The sequence below is a fragment of the Marmota marmota genome, unplaced genomic scaffold (assembly GCF_001458135.2).
Source record: "Marmota marmota marmota unplaced genomic scaffold, marMar, whole genome shotgun sequence".
Taxonomy (NCBI): Eukaryota; Metazoa; Chordata; class Mammalia; order Rodentia; family Sciuridae; genus Marmota; species Marmota marmota.
The window spans coordinates 28,467,642-28,488,106 of record NW_025999842.1 but is presented as its reverse complement, the minus strand read 5'-3'; the positions used below and the strand labels follow the sequence as shown (position 1 = coordinate 28,488,106).

At 34.1% G+C, this 20,465-nt stretch overlaps 2 protein-coding genes across 7 annotated transcripts in view; both read right to left on the bottom strand.

Annotated features, from left to right (window-relative positions):
* Positions 1-13,375, bottom strand: part of LOC107151888 — a 165,527-nt gene extending 152,152 nt beyond the window's left edge. For 4 of the 6 annotated variants that reach the window (XM_048786035.1, XM_048785843.1, XM_048785984.1 and 1 more), the window contains exon 1: positions 7,407-9,506. Coding sequence is in view for 1 of the 6 variants with exons in the window: in XM_048785791.1 (XP_048641748.1) it covers positions 13,247-13,248 (2 nt within the window). In the remaining 5 variants the exon portion in view is untranslated. Of the gene's footprint in view, positions 1-7,406; positions 9,507-13,246 lie in introns of those variants that run through there. The other 2 variants (XM_048785791.1, XM_048785894.1) reach the window with 2 other exon arrangements.
* Positions 9,906-20,465, bottom strand: part of Cep57l1 (centrosomal protein 57 like 1) — a 16,196-nt gene continuing 5,636 nt past the window's right edge. The window contains exons 3-8 of the mRNA XM_015497276.2: positions 19,656-19,733; positions 18,929-19,015; positions 15,685-15,762; positions 15,337-15,572; positions 13,247-13,391; positions 9,906-10,509 (exon numbers count right to left, since the gene is read on the bottom strand). Coding sequence (XP_015352762.2) covers positions 10,285-10,509; positions 13,247-13,391; positions 15,337-15,572; positions 15,685-15,762; positions 18,929-19,015; positions 19,656-19,733 — 849 coding nt within the window. The 3' untranslated portion in view covers positions 9,906-10,284. The remainder of the gene's footprint in view (positions 10,510-13,246; positions 13,392-15,336; positions 15,573-15,684; positions 15,763-18,928; positions 19,016-19,655; positions 19,734-20,465) is intronic.

The window sequence follows — 20,465 nt, the reverse complement described above, 5'->3', positions numbered from 1 at the left end:
ACCCAACGTCATCTTTGGGGACCACCTGAGATACTCATACGAAGTAGCAATGAGTCACCTTGAGGGCACTTGCCTCGCATATGCAAAGCACTGGGTTAGATCCCCAGCATCACACACCCACATAAAGTCACCCTGTCCAGTTCTCATTCCCCAAGTTGGTGGAACTTGGAGTCTTTCCTACAAGTTATTATCTAATAACTATGTCCACGATTTTGGCAACACTGATATCTGAAGTTACATGATGACCTTTTTGGATACTTGAGAAAATCATTTTTCTTTTCCAGTATCTTCATGAAACTCATTTGTTAGTAAATCCATTTGATAATTATCAATTCAGAATGCAGAATAAAGCAGAGGCAATTTTTCTGATTACATTTAGATAAAATATAGAAGGGAAAGGGCAGAGTCGTTAATTCACAAAAGGAGAGACACTTAATCATAGATGTAGTAAACAAAGTATTATCAAAATAAAAGAAAAAATTAGAAAATCATTTTCTATCATGAAGAAAAATTTCTAGATTTTTTTCCTTTAAATAATTTTCACGTTTGCTGGTTTTGGTGATAGGGATTGAATCAAGGGGTACTATTAAGCTACATAGTCCTTTTATTTTTTATTTTGAGACAGCATCTCACTAAGTTGCTTGAGGGTCTTGCTAAGTTGCTCAGGCTGGCCTTGAACTTGAAATCCTCTTGTCAGCCTCCCAAGTCACTGAGATTACCAAGTGTGCCACCAGACCTGTCTACTTTTCATATTTTTTATTTAATAAATCTGTCCTTAGATTCCCTTGTAAATCCTTGCATATAAATTATTTTGTTTCTAAATGCTTTAGTCTCCAAATTGCTTATATTTTTATTCCAGTATATGGTAGTTTGGATCAATATTTCAGTGGAATGATTTAAGACAATCAAACTCTACTTTTTGTGGCCTATATTGGAACTCGATGAGAATGAAAAAATTCACATGCAAACATGCCACCTAAATACCACAGGCAGGGCTGTCTGTCTACTAGAGAGCTATTCTGTAAAAGAACAAAGAAAAAAGGGCAATATCTGGAAGTTTAGCTTGGGTGTTATCATTTTAATCACACAAGAAAGAACCAAAATATCTAATATGTTATAAATTCTTCCAAGTTTGTCAGAGAAGTTATATGCATAAAATAACAGAACACTTTTTAAAAAATCAGCTATTTTTTAGATTAAAATAAAAGTAGACATACTTAACCTAGAAATAGCTTTTGATTCTTACTGCATTTCTTAGCTTCAAATTTGTAGCTTGTTTCATTTTGGGGAGAATGAAGTTAATGCTGCTTTTTATGTGTCTAAGCACTGCAATATATAAAATATTAAGAATGTTACTCCTTTATACATATTACATATTTTGGATTAGCTCTTTCTAAAAATATTTTTAAGGTGTTAAAGAGATTTTTGCTAGAAATTTTAAGTTATAAAACAATAAATGTTCCACAGGATTCTTAGGAGAGTTTTTAAATTCAATTTTAAGTGGGTTTTCTGTGTACCAAAATGGTGTATGTTTTAAATAACACATACAGTGATGAAGAGTGAAATACTTTGCAATTCAGCCAGAAGATTCTGGACAACTGCCTTGTAAACATCAATCTTGTATTTCAGGCAAATGATTCACATTCTGTACTAGTTCACTAATAAGTTTTTCCAAGAAATACTCTACAAGCCAATGTACGTTTAACTTTAAGGTGAACTAATAAAAACCAACCAAACAAAAAAAGAGTTTCCAGACCCTTTTCTAAAATTTACTTTACAATAAAATTAAGCAAAGTTAGGTAAAAAGTACATTATTTTAGTTATGATTAGAAATTCTGGCTTACTTTACCTTCTCATAAAGACTAAGATAAATTAACCACTTAAGCAACCTTAGTCATTTATTGTGGTAACTAAACTTTTATAAGTGGGTAGAATCCCATTATAATGAGCAATATTCTTTACTTGCTTTTTTTTTGGCGGTGGGGCTGTTGGTGATTGAACCCAGGGGTACTTAACCATTGAGCCACATCCCCAGTCCTTTTTTGTGTTTTACTGGTCCCTTTACTCACTTTTTTTTTAATTTTAAATTTTATCTATTCTAATTATTTATATATGACAGAAAGTAATTCAATTCATATTACACAAATAGAGCACAAGTTTTCATGTCTCTGGTTGAACACAAAATAGTCACACTGTGTTTTCACTCATGTACTTAGGGTAATGATGTCCATCTCCTTCCACCGTCTTTCCTACTCCACCCTCCCTTTCCCTTCCCTCTCCTTTGCCCTATCTGAAGTTCGTCTATTCCTCCCATGCTCCCCCTGCCCCATCCCCATTATGAATCAGCATTCTTATATCAGAGAAGACATTTGGCATTTGGTTTCTTGGTATTGGCTAACTTCACTTAACATTATATTCTCCAACTCCATCCATTTATCTGCAAATGCCATGATTTTATTCTTTTAATGCTGAGAAATATTCCATCGTGTATATATACCAGTTTCTCTATCCTACTCACTTCTTTATAGCATTCCTTCCTATGTATGAACATCACCCAGAACAAAGTAGTTTTGATTATGATGTAATTACAAAGAAATCTGAATAGTATATTAAAAATAAAAAATACAAGTTTCCTTTTAGTAACTGTTTCATAAAGCTATTTTTTAAGGTACGATATTTATATTATCTACTCATTTAAAAAATATCCTATCAAGCTGTTTGCTCAGTGAGTGACATGTTTTTAAAGAGGGCTACATTGATATTATCAAGTTTTTAATTTTGATGGTGCTGCTTTTGATGTTTAGACAAGTATAGTCTGTCAAATGATAGCTCTTTGCTTATTACAGACTGGATACCTACAAATAGTTTTTCTGTAACAAGTCTCACATCTGTATGAACTATAAAACTGTCTAAGCACCTGCAGAACAAATTTCTGTCCTAACCATAGTCTAATGCTTGGTTAGATTCTATACAGAGGCAGAATAATAAGGTCATTTGTTCAGGGATTCATGTTGAATATATTTGCCTATATTAGAAAAGCAATTTCTCTCATCTAAGTCAGCTAGTACATGAAATGCAAATTCTATAGACCAGAAAATATAATGGCATTGATTTAAATGAGATTTGTATTTGTAAAACATATAAAAAAAAGATTCATAATAGTATTTCTGGGATAACCAGTAGATTGCCACAAGCCATAGGAGGGAATTTGGAAATATTCCTATTTTTGACTGGCTATCCCACTTTTCTTCACAACATTTTTCAAACTCATTCTCAAAACAAAGTAGTTTTGTTTATGATGTAATTACAAAGAGCCAAACTTGGGCTGGGGTTGTGGCTCAGAGGTAGAGAACTCACCTAGCATGCTCGCCTAGTACGCATGAGGCACTCATCATAAAAATCCTCAGCACCACATAAAAATAAAGATATTGTGTCCACCTATAACTTAAAAATAATTTTTAAAAAAAGAGTCATACTTTTCTTCCTCTAACATCATTTAGGATTACATATAAAATTATAATATAGGGCTGGGCATGAAGGCACACACCTGTAATCCCAGCAGCTCAGGAGGCTGAGGCAACAGGATTGCAAGTTCAAGCCCAGCCTCGGCAACTTAGTGAGACCTGAATCAACTTAACAAGAAGGTATCTCAAAATAAAAAAAAAAAAAATAATAAAAAGTCTGGGAATGTGGCTCAGTGGTTAAGCACCCCTGGTTTCAATCCCAAGTACCAAAAAAAAAAAAAAAAGTTGAAGGCTGGGTTGCTCAGTGGTGGAGTATGTGTTTATTAGCTTGAACAGGTCCAGGATTTAATTTCCAGCACGACATAAAAACAAAAATAAATAAAATTATAATCCAATATTTACAAAGTTTCAAAAAATATTATCTTCACTATCTGTGATGCATTGTGATATTTCCAATGCTATTCTACATCTTTTAAAAATGGTAGAGGTGGCCACTAAATTGTTATAATTCACCAACAAGGCATGTTTTGTACTTTGGAAAACACTGATTGATCCAACCAATGAGGAAGCGGAAATATGAAGAAAATGAACGACTTAAGTTCTTGAAGAAAAGTGAGTAGTAAAATCATTTGCAATAATTCTGTGCACATATTATTTTTCTGCTTCAGTCTAAGTCATTACTGCCTAATTCCTGCCCCTCACTTCTCACTTCCCTCAATGTCTCATACCCATTTATGTCTTTGAAAATGAGACTGCTTATGGATTGGGTTTAGACAGCAAATGCTTGAAGTTAACTAAATGAGCTGTCAACAAGCCCAATGAAGAGTGAGATCAATACTGCCTAGATCAATATTGCCACCAGGCAAAAAAGCAGGTGAAAGCTACATAAAAAAATCATGACACAGAATGAAAAAATTACAAATGGGCCAATTCTCAAAGCACTTTATAATTAGATGAGAANGCCCTTGGTGCTCAAGCTCGACTTGATCACCAAGGGCTCTTTAGTTTGAATACAGTCACATCACTGTATCCAAAAAAAAAAAAAAAAAAAAAAAAAAAAAAAACCAAAAAAACATGATTCTAAGTGCCTGGAGAGCCTTGTGAAAGCTTCTCTACCCTGTCTCAAACAAACAACATTGGGCTACTCAAGTAGTGGTTACGTAAAATAGGGTCACATATTTTTGAAAGGGGAAACAGAAGGGCTGAACTGGAGCCTGAAACAGCAATACCCAATTGAATGTCTGGATAAGACCATAAATATGGGTAATATATTTTCGTGAGATGTATCAAAAGGCAAATTACAACAAATCTGAAGATCTTAACTAACTTAGTGATTCTTAAATCAGGCAACATTTCACTCTATAAAACAGAAAAAGTGCTCCAATGAATTGAGCAGACAAGATTGGTTTTATAGTCAGAAAAGGGCTGAATAAAGTAGAAACAAAAGAACTGAGAGTGAATTGTCATTTTGGGATAACTGGTAGCCTGAGACAATAGAGTATACCTATAATCCCAGTGGAAGCTAAGGCAGAAGGATCTCAAGTTCAAGGCTAGCTGCAGTGCAAGGCCCTAAGCAACTTAATGATTCCCTGCCTCAAAATAAAAAATAAGAAGAGCTGGGGATGTAGCTCAGTGGTAAAGTGTCCTGGGTTCCATCCCTAGTATCAAACAAAACAAAACAAAACAAATAAACAAACAAAAACAAAACAACTGGTAGGTTAATTCAGATAAATTTTACTTATTTTTCTTTTTGTTAAGGATCAAAATAGAGGGAACTTCATTAAATGCTGATTAAAACTGGTCTATTTAGAAAATTTGTCTATTTTGTCTCTTCTGATTTCATGGAAGATCAGATTAACAATTCAGTTTTGGTTTGAGAACTTTAGTATGAGTAACTCCAGTTTGCTATTTAGTGTGGTCTGCTTGGACTCAGTGAAGGAACTTTGTCCAAAGAAGCAGGCTCATATAATTTTTGCAGTATTGGGGACTGAACCCAGGCAAGCACACAATCACTAAGTTACATCCCCAACTCTTAATTTTTATTTAACAAATGTAACTCTCAAATAAATATTTATTGAGAAGCTACTTTTGGACCAAGTACTGTGTTGGCAGGGTACTTTATCTACAATGGTGACCCCACACTCACACAAACAAAAAGAAAGTGTGTTAAGTAAAAGAGAAGGGAAATATCTGGAAGACATAGCCAACTCAGAGGTAGGAGGAAGGGGAGGCTAACGAGGGCTTCTTAGAGGTGAACTAAGACCTAAAGAATGAGGAAAAACCAATACAAACAAAGTCAAAAGAGGAAAAATCTAGGCAGAATATGGTTAAGGACTCTATTGTTATTTAAAAGATTTTTATAGAAAGCGCATTTTATCATTCATAGAACTTTTTATCTATCCTTTGACAGATAATTCATAATGTTATCCTTGACCCCCAACCCCTGGACCCAATCTGTAATCAGACTGTTTAACTGATCATTAATAAGTTTTATACTGTCAGTTGCCTCAGTGCAACTACTATTTTGTGCTAAAATTGTTCAACATATTACACACTGGACTATGTACATATAATAAAAAATAAATTTCTTTAGAGGCAGGGTGCTTTCTTATAATTCTGACTGACTATGACATTTAGTAGGATTCTGTGCCAAATGGGAATTTGATGAGTCTATCTCAATGAGGAGAATACTTCCAACCTATCCGGGGGGAAAAAAAAATCCCACCAAATCTTTAAGGAAACAAATTAAACTACAGCTATAAAAACAAACAAACTGGCTGAGCACAGTAGTGCATGCCTATAACCCCAACTACTTGGAAGGCTGAAGCAAAAGAATTGCAAGTTCAAGGTCAGCGTAACAACCTTAGTGAGACCCTGTCTCAAAACAAGAAACAAAAAGAGCTGGGGGTGTAGCTCACTCATAAAAGTGCTTGCCTAGCACACACAAGGTCCCGAGTTCAATCCCCATTACTGTAAACAATCAATCTCTGGCACAGATGTTATTTTAAAGCTTTAACATTATAATTTTTCTGTCTAATTCTCTTTACATGATAAAATACAAAAAGAGAACTGAAAAGAGGAAAGTTTCACTGAAATAAGTAGATATAAAGAAAAAGGCTGAGGGAATGATGAGTTCTCTTTAATTACCAAGAAGGAAATCTGTTTTCAGATGAACAAGTCAATATTATTATGTATCCTTACCTCACTTTAATGAAAGGGTGCAAATGCATCATGTCTTAGAGAGGTTTATCTTGTGTATGTTTGGAAGTTAGCTTGTACTTATCTAAACTTCACATACAATGAAATGCTTTCAGCAGCTCAGCTTTAGTGATAGCTGATTAGAGTCCCAGGAAGTCCCATTAGGAGTTTCACTACTACACAAGTAATGGCAGCTGGTACATTTCTGGTCATGATACACACTCCTACCATTTTGTGTGACCAGTCAGCCTTTTCCTCCTTAGATTGATTTTTTATAACACTTAAAAATCAATTTTTTGTTGATTTTTTTTTAACTCAAGGGTGCTTAACCACCGAGCTACATCCCCTACCTTTTTTATTATTTTGAGATAGAGTCTCACTAAGTTGCTGAGGCTGGCTTTGAACTTGTAAATCTCTTGCTTCAGCCTCCCAAATTGCTGGGATTACAGGCGTGCACCACTGCACCAAGCAATTTGTTGATATTTTATCATGGATTAAGAATACTATTTATAGTTGAAATTATACATTTAAAGTAAGAAAATTACCACAACATTGCAAAATTAATTTTCAAGTATAGCCCATATACTTATTTTGATCTTACATTGTTGAAAACTGAGCACTTCCTCCAACACTCCTTTTTCTAGTTGCAATCTGATAAAAATAGCTGGGTTGCCAATGACCCACCTGTGTACAGTTAATTCCAGATTTTAATTCCCATTTCCAGTATCAGAATATTCACAATACCTGATGCTTCAAACAGTGGAACGTCTGGTGTCACAGTTTTATCAAAGTTGAGACCTGCCTTGGCTAGAAAGTTCAAATTCCATTTTTTTCAATTTCTAATTAAACAGAAAACAAACAACTCTGTTTTTCACTTAAGTGAACAAAATCAATGAAAACATACCACGGTTCTGCTAAGTAGAGCACAGCTGTGGGGTTGCTACAGCAACCCTTGTACACTGACCATAGAATGCCCCAAGCAGGAAAAAAAAAATCTTTTGCTCCACCCTCTAAAAAGTCAGCCACCCTGCAAGCAGAGGGTCTGTGAGCAAAGATAGGCTTTTAGTTTAGTGGCTGTGGAGCAATAAGAAACCATTCTTTCCTGTTTCCTAGGAATAATTATCATTTCAATAACCAAAACAAACCCCACACCAAGTTACTATGTGTGATTATGTACTGCTGCACCATGGTAGGACTGGATTCTTTACTCCTCCCTTTAGAAATCTGGCACAGGAAACAAGCCAAACTGATTTCCCTCTAGGCATACAGAAACAAAGAAAATAAATAAATGAACTGGAACATTCCCACTTTTGCTTTTAGACTTTAACCCATACAAGCTTGTGTTCTACAACTTCTTCTTTTCTTTTTTCTTTTTGCCAGATTCAAAAAACACTTATTGATAAGTATTACTAAAGGCAAACTCTTCTGCTGGTGCTTTTATGAGTTATTTTGTTTACTCCTCACAACAACCCTGTGAAGTAGAATTAGTTTAACTCCTACTTTATAGATGAAAACCTGAAGTTCTAGGAAGTTATTTGACCTCTGCAAATAACTAAAACAGTGCAGTCATAATCTGAACCTGTCTCTTAACTCTGAAGTCATTTTTTCTACTATATTAATTTTATGAGAAAATTTTCAATTTTTAGTTGAAATATTCAAGTTCTTTATAAAATGACTTTTAAATTTTTATGGTAATGTTTTAGCAATACATTTTCATAAGGAATGGCTTTACTGATAAACTATTTCAGAGGAAACAAAGGCACAGAAATAAAGGGCCATAATATGATGGTGTGGATTTCTACTTCCTGAAAGTTTAAATTAAAGAACTCACATCCTGGAGGAGGAAAGGTAAGGCAGAAAAATGAGTGAGGTGATAAAACGGAGTTTAGAAGTTTAGTTGGACACCCTGTGAAACATCTCCAGGGCTGAGGAGCTGCCGGGGGAGGTGGAGTAAAGCAAGTCAGGGGCACATACACAATTTAAACCAAAGGGAGAGAAACCTTGATCTCTGCCATTAATTACTTTCAAGTATAATTTCAAGTTATCAATCTACCTATTTTCAGATACCTCCCCACTTCTAGGTATGAAAAAGTCTTTCTAATATGGCATTTTTTTCCTCATGATTACAAGGAATATTGGTTCTCTTCCTTGGAAGGTTCATAGTTACACACTTTCCCTACACAGACTTTTTTGGGATTTCCTAGGAAAAGAGAAAGACTGTCTTTTAAACATTGCTTTTCTTATCTCCCTGGGATCCTGACCTAAAAATTCTTTCACATTTGTAGTCTGAACAGTCTCCCACCTTTGCTGCGAATTCAGGGAAATTGGTAAGCATACTCCTCCAATTCTGTCCCTCTGGAATCAATATCTCTTAAAAATGGTTACCCTATGCTCTAAGCAGAATTCTGCCTTTCAGCACAGCTTTCCTGTCTATCATCTACTTCTACCACAGCTGATGACTCCAGTGCTCTAGCTGCCCCAGAAGAGTTGAGTGAGAAGCCAAGAGTTCAGAATTGTACTAGTTTCTATAGGTTTCTGGAAAGATAGGTAAACAAGTGTAAGTTTATTATAACGCACGCATATACAAGAAAATCTACTGTGACATCACTGATTTTAAAATATAAAAATAAAAACATATTTCTTTTTTTTCAGAATGAGGTAATTAAATGACTAACTTCCTCTTCTTTTTAATAAAAATATACCACTTTTCAGGGGTTCTAGAAATTCATATTCTTAATTAACATTGGTGACTATTATATACAATGAAAAGAAAAATTATAACAAAAGTTAAGACAAAATTGATCACTGGTATTGAAAAAAACCAGATTTGTAAAAAAAGAGAAGAGGAATAGCATTAGCTGAGTTTCCATCTTCTACAAATTAAGAAACTATGAGGGGCTGGGGTTGTGGCTCAAGCGGTAGCACGCTCGCCTGGCATGTGTGAGGCCCGGGTTCGATCCTCAGCACCACATAGAAACAAAGATATTGTGTCCGCCGAAAACTAAAAAAAAAAATAAAAAAACATTAAAAAATTCTCTCTCTCTCTCACTCTCTCTTTAAAAAACAAAACAAAAAACTATGAGTTCTTATTTATAATCATCACATAAAACTTGGGTTAAAGTCTTCTTCACAAAACTGTAACTATTAAGCTTTTCCCTTTCCAAGAAAAAAAAATATTTTACAGCTGTAAAACATTTTAGGGAGGCACCATCAAGAAACTTAAGAGACCTTCACTGAATCCTCTGCATTTAACATTGGTTTATAAGGTCATAAGAGCAGTAAGTAAAGAAGTAGAACATACTTATATCTCAGATTTAACTCAGTTTTGAATATCTGGTACACATTTTTAGATTCAGCTAAAGATATCTGCAAACTGAACAATATTCTTAAGGCATGATTAGGTTAGGGACTTTGGAAAATAAGAAAGAAAAGGGCAATCACTTATTATTTGGGATTCTTACTAGGTCATTAGGCATTAATTTTAAAGTATACAACAACTTTGTGTTTTATAGAGACCAGAAACATAATTCAAAATTTCACAGTTATTTTAAATTAAAAACACTTTAGACAATTCAAGATCTTACTGACAAAGTTCATTTTAGGTGACAGTTTTGCTACTGTGTTACTGTTCCCACATGATATCATCTCTTCTTAATTTCATTTGAAGATTATGAACTTGTACTGGATGAAAATTGTTGTTTTTCTGAAAAGGGTTAGTTTCATTCAAACATTTTCTGGGGCTATTTTTAATGTTCTTTGATCCTTTAAGGTTGCTATCTTCTTGTTGAATAACTGAAGTGTTGCTCAACATCTTTGAGTTTTGAACTTTTTGTTGCAGTTTATAAACCTGGAGAGAAAAAATATCTAGCATTTTAGTCAAAAATATATTTGACTAAATATATTTTTAGTCAAAATAGATGGATCACAAAATAGATGGATTGGATTGATGGTATAAAGATTACATTAAAAAATTCAAATCAGTAAATTTTATATTTTGAACAGTTATTATATGCCTAACACTAAATGAATAAAACAGTCCTTGCTATAATGAATGAAAGAAAAACATATGCATGATAACCATGGAATACCTCAAGCCAAGATTACTTTGAGTAAAATAAAAAGTCTATATTTGAGAAGGTCAAAGTAAGACAAGATAAATGTGGGATGCAGCAGTTGAGGGAAAGGTTGTAGGGAAGATGTAAAACTGGCAAAAACTAGAACAGAGTACAGAAAGTACAGAAGGAAGTACTTTTCAGGTGATAATTAACAGCAAAGCAAAGAATTGGTGCGATAAACTGAGTGTACAGAGTAGTGTATACACACACACATACACACAAATACACATGCGCACACACACACACACAATTTATTTCTGAATTTAAAATACTGATATATGCCAGAGGAAAAAAGGTCAAGGGAATAACATTATGCCCTTAATGACTATCAATTCATAATAGAGTACATAGAGCCAGGCATAGTGGCACACACACACATAATCCCAGTTACCTAGGAAACTGAGGCAGGAAGATTGTAAATTCGAGACCAAATTAGGTAACTTAGTGAGACCCTGTTTCAAAATAAAAATAAAATGAAAAGGACTGGGGATGTAGCTCAATGGTTAGAGCACACCTGGGTTCAATCCCCAGTACCACAAAACAAAAACAAAAATAGGAAAAAAAACACAACAAAAAACAAAAACCAAAGAAAACACAAAAACACCAACCCAGGATAGACAGAATTAAATAATACCTATCAAACAACCATAACACATTTCTTCCAAATCCAAACCGTTACTTAGCCATTTCACTTATGCATAGGTATAATCTATAGAGCTAATTCAGGCATTGGCAAATACCTTGTCGTCTACTTGCCAAGAAGGTATTTTTTACTACAGATTAAATTTACCAAGATAAGATGCTTGAAAATATTTACTGCTATAGCTATTATGGAATATAACTCAAAATTTCCAAAATAAATATGGTACAGGCTGGGGACATAGCTCAGTGGCAGACTGCTTGCCCAGCAAGTGCAAGGCCTGGGGTTGATCCCCAGCACTGGGGAAAAAAAAATTATAGACTGCCTAAGTTCTAAATTGTTATTATTCTCTGGGGCTGGGATTGTGGCTCAGTGGTAGAGTGCTCACCTAGCATGCATGAAGCGCTGGGTGCGATCCTCAGCACCACATAATGTAAAATAAAGATATTGTGTCCACCTAAAACTAAAAAATAAATAAAATAAATAAAAAATAAATTGTTGTTATTATTCTCATCCTTTCAAGTTTCTCCTATGCAAGTCAAGAAAGTATACAATCAATATACCTTTCATCCCAAAACAAGTATATAAACATTTTTATTTACTATATGCCTAAAAAGTCAGTAAAATAAAAGTATCCACCTCCAAGGTTTCATTTCTTTCTCTCTTGGTCATAAGCAGAATAAAAGCATAATATTCTGAATCTTTTATTACTGTCCTATAAAAGTGAGGGGGGTATTTGTGAGGTTAACACATCATTAATTTGTATGAATAATGATTATATTTATAAGGAGATAGTTATGTGATGTAACATGTAGTTTCCTGGAAAGACTTCCTCTGCCTTCTGTGTGTGTGTGTGTGTGTGTGTGTGTGTGTGTTGTTGTCGTTGTTGTTGCTGGGGATCAAACCAAGGGCCTTGTGCATGTGAGGCAAGCACTCTACCAACTGAGCTATATCCCCAGCCCTTCCCTCTGCCTTCTGCTCCAGCAGAATAATGGTATCAAAAGTTCTACTATAGAGTCATTGTTTTGGGATAAAACATTATATCTGCAATTCTTCTATTAAGATATTAAAACAGTTACACCATTCTTATTAAGACTTCACACACAAGTACAGAGTTATGCTTAATACCCTTGCCATTCTAACTATAGCTAGCTAAGCACAGGTTCTCAGGGAATAGAATACAGAACAGCTTGTTTAGAGAAAGGGAAAACTGGGATTTTAGGATTGGGGTACTGCTTGAGGAGCTAGGCTTACATATGGTACTGTCTTAAAAGATCTGTAGACAGAAGGGTCATCATTAAGGAATTAGAAGAGAGAGACCAGGGAAAAGAACGCTAAAAGGGTAACAGAAAGGCTGCTAAGGCAATAGCCTAGCTCACAATTTTTTTTTTTTTTGGTGGTATTGGGAGACTGAATTTGAGGTGCTATACCACTGAGTTACAGTTTATCTCCATACCTTTTTACTTTTTGAGACAGGATCTTGCTAAACTGCCGAAGCTGGTATCAAACTTGCGATCCTCCTGCTCAACCTCCCCTGTCCTAAGATTACAGGTATGTATAACCACGCCCAGCTTAGCCCATAAATTTCCAAAAGCTTAAGCATATAACTAAACTTTCTTGCTCCTTTTTTAAAATTATTTTTTGGGAGTTATGTTGGAGGCCCATGTGATTTTAACAGGGCAGATGGCTCTATATGATAACAGGACTAAGACTCAAGTCTTTTCACAAGCATACATACAGACATCAAGTTTGGAAGATCATACAGAGATGAAACACTGATTCTAGATATATTATATTTTTATCAAAAATGTTTACTAAAGTCTTCTTACATTGTCTTGATGCTTCCTCAGTTTGGAAATTTGTTCTCCTTTAATTTCCATTTTCTTTACTAAATGCTCTAGTTCACATTCTATGTCATCACAGACTGAATGGCTTTCAGTTTCTTTCATTTGTTTCAGTAGTTCTTCATGCTCCCTATAAAAGAAAAGGAAATGTTAGGCACCATTGAGGTTTATTTACAGCATATGTCTTGGCCACAATTAGTTTTTTGCTCAAATTTTAGTCAGAGTTAAATATTAATCTTCAAAAACAATCTCTATCCTGCTGGGCACTTGTAATCCTATTTGTATTCCCAGTTACTCAGGAAGCTGAGGCAGGAAGATTGCAAGTTCAAGGCCAGCCTCAGCAATTTAGTAAGATTCTATCCCAAAATAAAAAGTAAAACGGCAAAGGATGTAGCACAGTGGTAAAGTGTCCCTGGGTTCAATCTGCAGTACTGCAAACAACAACAACAAATACTATAATCTATATCTTTAGGACTGTCTAATTAAATCTATGTTAAACAAAATCAGGTTCTTGTGATTTGAGATCAGACACATTCAGAAATATCTTAGACTTAGGTTGCTAAACAACCTTATTAAAAAATCTGAATTCTGGATGTTCATAGCCAAATGTAGTATAACGTTCTGATGTTCCAGGGTAGAGTTATTGAAAGAGCTCTCTTCAGTTTTAGCTATGGAGTTTGAAATATTGTCAACAGAACTAGGTATAAGTCCTATAGAAGTCTCAGTTCAAAATACATAATTCTGCAACTTCTATTGAACATATTTAAGCATGGGGCATAATATATCTCATACAGAATTTTCTCTCACTAAGAATGCTTCAAGTTTGTAATATAAACAAGCCAGTCTAAAACAAGGAATTATATTCTACTTGTCTAATGAAATCATTCATTTAACTAAAAGATTCCAAAAAACAAAAGGAGAATCTTTCAAAAATAAAAGGCTTTTGTGGCCAGGCATGGTGGTGCATGCCTATAATCCAAGTGGCTTGGGAGGCTGAGGCAGGAGGATTGCAGATTCAAAGCCAGGCTTAGCAACTTAGCTAGACCCTGTCTCAAAACAAAAACAAAACCAACCAAAAACCCTTTTGTGAGTTAAAATTTAACATCACCAGAACCTATATGTCAGAATGATACAGGATAACAGTAATATGTGTCTGTAAGTATGGGTCTTGAGAATACAGAAACCCCTTAGATTATAATTTAATTACACATAACTAAAAATATAAATAGTACAATAAATAAAATTTAAAAAACTAGTGACAATAAATCTGCAAGTCAAATAAAACAGTATGTCCAAATGCCTTAAGGAACTCCTAAATGGCACTGTTCTTAAGCGCAAGAAGAAAAGTCAGGTGCCATGGCACATACCTAGAGTCTTGGCAGCTTGGGAGGCTAAGGCAGGAGGATCCCAAGTTCAGTCTCAGCAACTTAGCAAGGCCCTAAACAATTTATTGAGATTTTGTCTCAAAATAAAAAATAAAAAAAGGTCTGAGGATGTGATCAGTGGGAAGCATGCCTGAGTTCAATCCTTGGCCCCCCCAAAAAAGAAAGCGCAAGAAGAAAAAATATGATATCTAAATATCTTGCTGCTGTAGATATTGTTGTAGATCTTGATGGCATATACCTATAATCCTAGTTATTTGGGAGGCTGAGGTATGAAGATCAAAATTTAAGGCTAGCCTAAGCAACTTGGTGAAATCCCATCTTAAAAAATTTGAAAGAATTTTTAAAAGTGTATGTATTTCAGTCGTAGAGTGCTTGTCAAGCATGTGTGAGGCCCTTGGATCAATCCCCAGTATTCCTAGCTAATTAAAATAAACAAATCTCACTACTTCTCCTGATAAGCAATAAAAATACTGCCAAGGCATGGTAGTACATGCTTATAATCCCAGTGGCTTGGGAGGCTGAGGCATGAGGATCTTGAGTTCAAAGCCAGCCTCAGCAACTTGGCGAAGCCCTAAGCAATTCAATGAGATCCTCTAAATAAAATACAAAAAGGGCTGGAAATGAGGCTCAGTGGTTGAGCACACTGGGTTCTATCCCTGGTACCAAAACAAAAACAATAAAAATACTTACATACTCATTTGGTCCAGCTCATCTTGCATTGCCATCAAAAGTTCAGACAAATTGTCACAAATGGAAATGGACTTTTCCGAGTCCTGAGGTACAGCTTTGTACTGTGAGGTTTTTCTGGTAGGTCTGTAAAGACATCTAGGCTCAGTCACCTCAGGTTTCTGAAGGCTACACTGGCTACAATGACGCATCATCTTTAAAAGGCTGTACATGCTCCCATTCGCAGAACTGGCTGCAGACTTAAGGGGAAAAGAAATAGCAGAGAAAAATTTAAATGACTGATGTTATTTAATAGCACTCACAAATAATGTAAATTTTTTTTTTAAATCATCTTAATTTTTATCCTCTTACCTTTTCAGCCTCAAAAGGCAGTTCTCTAAGCTTTGAATAAATTTGCTGAGTTGGTCCTCTTTTTAAACTTTTAGTTTTCTAAAGATTGACAAGAAAAAAGTGAGCAAAAAATATTATTATAAAATACATTTATGATATGAAGAACTCAGAACTCAATAGTAAGTAAAAAACATAATTTGAAAATAGAAGACATAATAGACATTTCACTGGAGCAGACAGATAGCAATTGAACATATGAGTAGATAATCAACATCATTAATCATTAGGGAAATATAAGTTAAAATTACAATGAAATATTAAATTAAATGGCCAAAATAAAAAATAGTAATGACACCAAGTGTTGACAAGGACACAGGGAAATTGGATTACTAACATATTGTTGGTAGGAATACAAAATGGAACAGCCACTTTAGAAGACAGTTTGGCAGATTCTTATGAAGTGAATCATGTACCTATCATGTGACCCAACCATTCACTGCACTCTTGGATACTATGGCAGTGAAATAAAAATTTATATTTTACTCAAAAAACTACCTGTACATAAGTGTTCACAGCAGATTTATCTAAAATAGCCTCAAACTAGAAACAATCCAAATATTCTTAAACACGTGAATGGTTAAACTGGAAATTCATAACATAGAATACTATGCAGAAATAAAACTATGTCTTGATAAATTATGCAACATTTTGGATGGATCTCAAGGATAAAAAGCCAATCCCCAAAGGTTAAATATTATAATGATTCTATTTATGTAATATTTTTAAAATAACAAATCCAAAGATGAAGAACAAATTAGAGATTGTCAGGGGTCAGGGAGGGGGATGTGTAGGTATAAAGGAACTATATAACATTATTAAGTCATGCATGTAAGTAATTTTATCCTCACAATTATTTCCATTTACACACTAGAAAAAGTTATTAAAGACTGAGTGGTAACATAACTTCTCCAACGGTACACAGTAGCCACATAGTGGTGGGATATTTCTGCATCTTGATTGTTGTGATGGTAACATGAATCTACATATGTGTTAAAACTACAAAAACTCTTATACAATTAGATTAGTTACCATTAGATTGATATCTCTAATTATGTCCCTATTTTTCTTAGGAACCTTCAATAGTTCCTGTTAATAGCATAAAAGTACAAGTTCTTAACACAGAACCCAAAGGTACAGCCATAATCTCTCCCCAAGCTATAATTTCAACTTTAATTTTATTATATATGACCCCATTTCACACTACTATAGAACTATGGGTCCCTGGAAAAAGCAACAACAATTTCCTCAGACTATAATACATTTCTCTTCATCTCATCCTACTTTAATATTTATAATTCTCCAATGCTGCCTTAAATGCTGATTCTCATTTCACCCTTCACATAGTGCTTTGTCAACACAGCACCACAAGACTGTTTATGCCTCCATTAGCTTTTTATCTCACCCTTTTATATTTGTATATTTACCTGTTTCTCATAAATTCTTCCCTTTATCACACAGAGACCAATCTATATATATATAATCAAAATGTATAAGTTGTGATAGAAGGGAGACCACTAGAGAGGAGGCCATGCAAAGGATGGAGGAGAGGGGGAAAAAGAGGTACTGGGGAATGAAATTGACCAAATTATATTATCTGCATGTATGAACATGCAACAACAATAATACCCCACTGTTATGTGCAATTATAATGTACAAATAAATAAATAAACAAAATTTAAAAATCAAACAAGTGTGAGTTGAATATCCAATTCAGGATATGGAGAAACAGTGTCAGAGACAAGCAGGTCTTTCCTAGAAGGCCTCTTAAAACCTGATCAGCAACATTAGTGCTCCTTCCATTATTAAAGGGAGACATGATTATTTGCAGATTCAGTGAACCTAGGATTTGAACTAAGTACTTTTATAAAGTGATTTTGCTGTTAATTACTCTCTTCTCTTTCAGGAGCCCATCTTTCTCTAATTTCTTTTACCTTCTCCCTGTACCTTTCACAGTAAATAGGTAAATTTTAAAATATATTCCAATCCGCTAATTTATCATATAAATGATGCTATAGGATATAAATATAAGAATAAGCCAACATTTGTTTAATTTGCAAATTACTTATAGCATTTATTTGGTCCGCATTATCAAATCTCAACATACAGAGGGCTGGTGTGTAGCTAAGTGGTTAAACACTTGCCTAGCATGTGAAAGGCCCTGTGTTAAATTCCCTTCACTTCCCCCCTCCAAAAAATCAAAACAAACAAAAACTCAACAAGACATACAACAAATGTTGAAGGAATGAAAAAAGCAGTGTATGTGTGTGTGTGTATGTATGTGTTTGTGTGTGTACTGGGAAAAAAATTTTCATTCTTATAGTGGCAAAAAAATGTTCTCCCCTTGAAGTATATATATTTTTATGTGTGTGTGTGTGTGTAGTATTGATCTAAACAAAATATTGGTCCATCTATAAAGTATTAACTTCCCAATTCTTATTTTTAGGCAAATTCAAAGAAAAAAGAGAATAAATAATGATAAATTCCCTATATAATTGACTTAACAAACACCTATAAATTAAGTCTGTAAAAAAAAATCCTTATTTTTTATTTTGCATGTACCATATAAAACTGCATTCAGATTTATTGTGCTGTCAGCATCTATTACATTGTTTAATGCCCTTTTTAAAAAGTATTACAAAATACACTTCTCTAAGAGCTCAAAACTAGAAAAATGTCTTTCTAGAAAAACTGGACTGATTCCTATTATTTCACAAAGATACCTACATTGCCCGTTACATGTACTTTTTTGCGCTGAGTTTTGTAAACAACTGATGTTACCTATTTATTTATTTTGAGAGACTGAGAACCAAACTCAGGCTTTTGTGTATAAGGCAAGCAATCTATCATTAAGCTACAACCCCAGTTATTTATTAATTTATCTTCTAAGACAGGGTTTTGCTAAGTTGATGAGGATGATCTCAAACTTGTGATCCTCTTGCCTCAACCTCCTGAGTAGCTGGGAATACAAGTGTATGCCACCATGCACAGTTAGTTACTCTCTTTAACCTAGTTTTTATGGAATTTTCCTCTGCTTACACTCAAAACCACCATCACTTGACTCATTTCATGGTATTATTGCATGTCTTTTAATGTAAATCTCTTCAAATTCTTTCTGTAAATAGACAGGAATAAAGATTAAAAGGGTGAATAAGTGAGCATTAGCAAATAAGAAAGTGCTGTTTGGGGAAAAGTTTTATATGCATACCTTAGAAGATTTCTTTTTTTCCTTTGAGAGTTTTGATTTTGAAACTGAAGACATTAAAATTTTACTGATTTCAAGTCCAGTTTGAAGCTATAATATTAAAGAAACAATTCATAAAATTGATTGCAACAAGATTCTTTAAATATAATGAAAGATCAGATCTTGGTTTATAAATATTTTAAAAATCTTTTTTGGTAACTGGTGCTATAGAACACATCTGTAGTCTCAGCTACTCAGGAGGCTCAAGGGTAAAAACTGCTTGAGCCAAGGAGTTCAGGGTCAGGTTGGGCAACATACCGTGACTCCCATCTCAAAAGAAAAAAAAAAGCTTCTTGAGGAAGAAAAGACAAGATACTATTTGTGTGTGAGAAAGTCATTAAATCTACTGGTAATTATAATCATTTTCTGTTTATAAGAGAATAAATTATAATAGACATTAAATTATTATATTATAACATATATGTATCTAAAACTGAAACTAATCTATCCTAGTAGTTATTTCAACTGAGAATTATATATTTGTTAGAATTTTAAGACTAAAAAATCTCTTGGCAATTAATTAAAGCATATGAATATACCAGTTGAAAATTTCATTTTTATAGCAAACAGACAAAACTAACATCCTAAGAAGCAGAAATTAAGAGTCTAGAATACAGGCTTCAGTTAATGAAAATAATATATAATAAAACATATACTGTTTACTGTGATAGCTTTAAATAATATTATTTACCTCTGAAGCCTTGTCTTGAAACAGCTTACGTTGATGCTCTTCTTCTGTAAGTTTTTCTTCTAGATGTTTAATCTTGTCCTGCAAAAGAATAAAAAACTGGGATTGTTCTATAAACAAAAGCCAAATACCCTTTGTTCCTTTTCCAGCCAGAGTACTAGGGGGTCTTGATTTTTAAAAGTTGACAAGTTAAAGCAAAAAATGAGAAAAAGTAATAGCAAAAGATGGTATGATTTTTTTGAGGGGAAGGTGTGCTTTCTTCCTATGCTTCCTTATCTGCTATTAACTACAAGGAAAATAAAGAGAAAGGAAAGAATATATACACACATAAGCTTTAGTAACTTCCATTGACCATAACTACGAAACTACTGAGGGTATTAAAGATCTAGAAGGTCAAACTGTCTTGGGTCTCAATATTTCATTCAAAATAGAAAAACATCAATAAATGTCTACCATGCTGCATAAGAAAAGAATGCAGTGTTAGGGGAAGAATAAGGGTAGGAAGATATATAAGAAATATAAGGTGTGTTTCTTGTTACTTAAGAGCATGTGCACTATTATAGTTAGGGAAACAAGAAACAATATAATAACAAAGCAATGGATATCATTTGATATGAACCATGTAAACATATAACCATATACATGTAAATATTACATATTCTATCTGTGATGTGGTTCAGAATAGGAAGACAGTACTATTTCCAAGGGAATACATTCCTAAGTGTTGGATAAATCAAGGAAGACATCAAAGAGGAAGAAAAGCTTTGAGAAAATCCCATGAAATACAAGAGACCTGTGGCGGGGGGCGAGGGG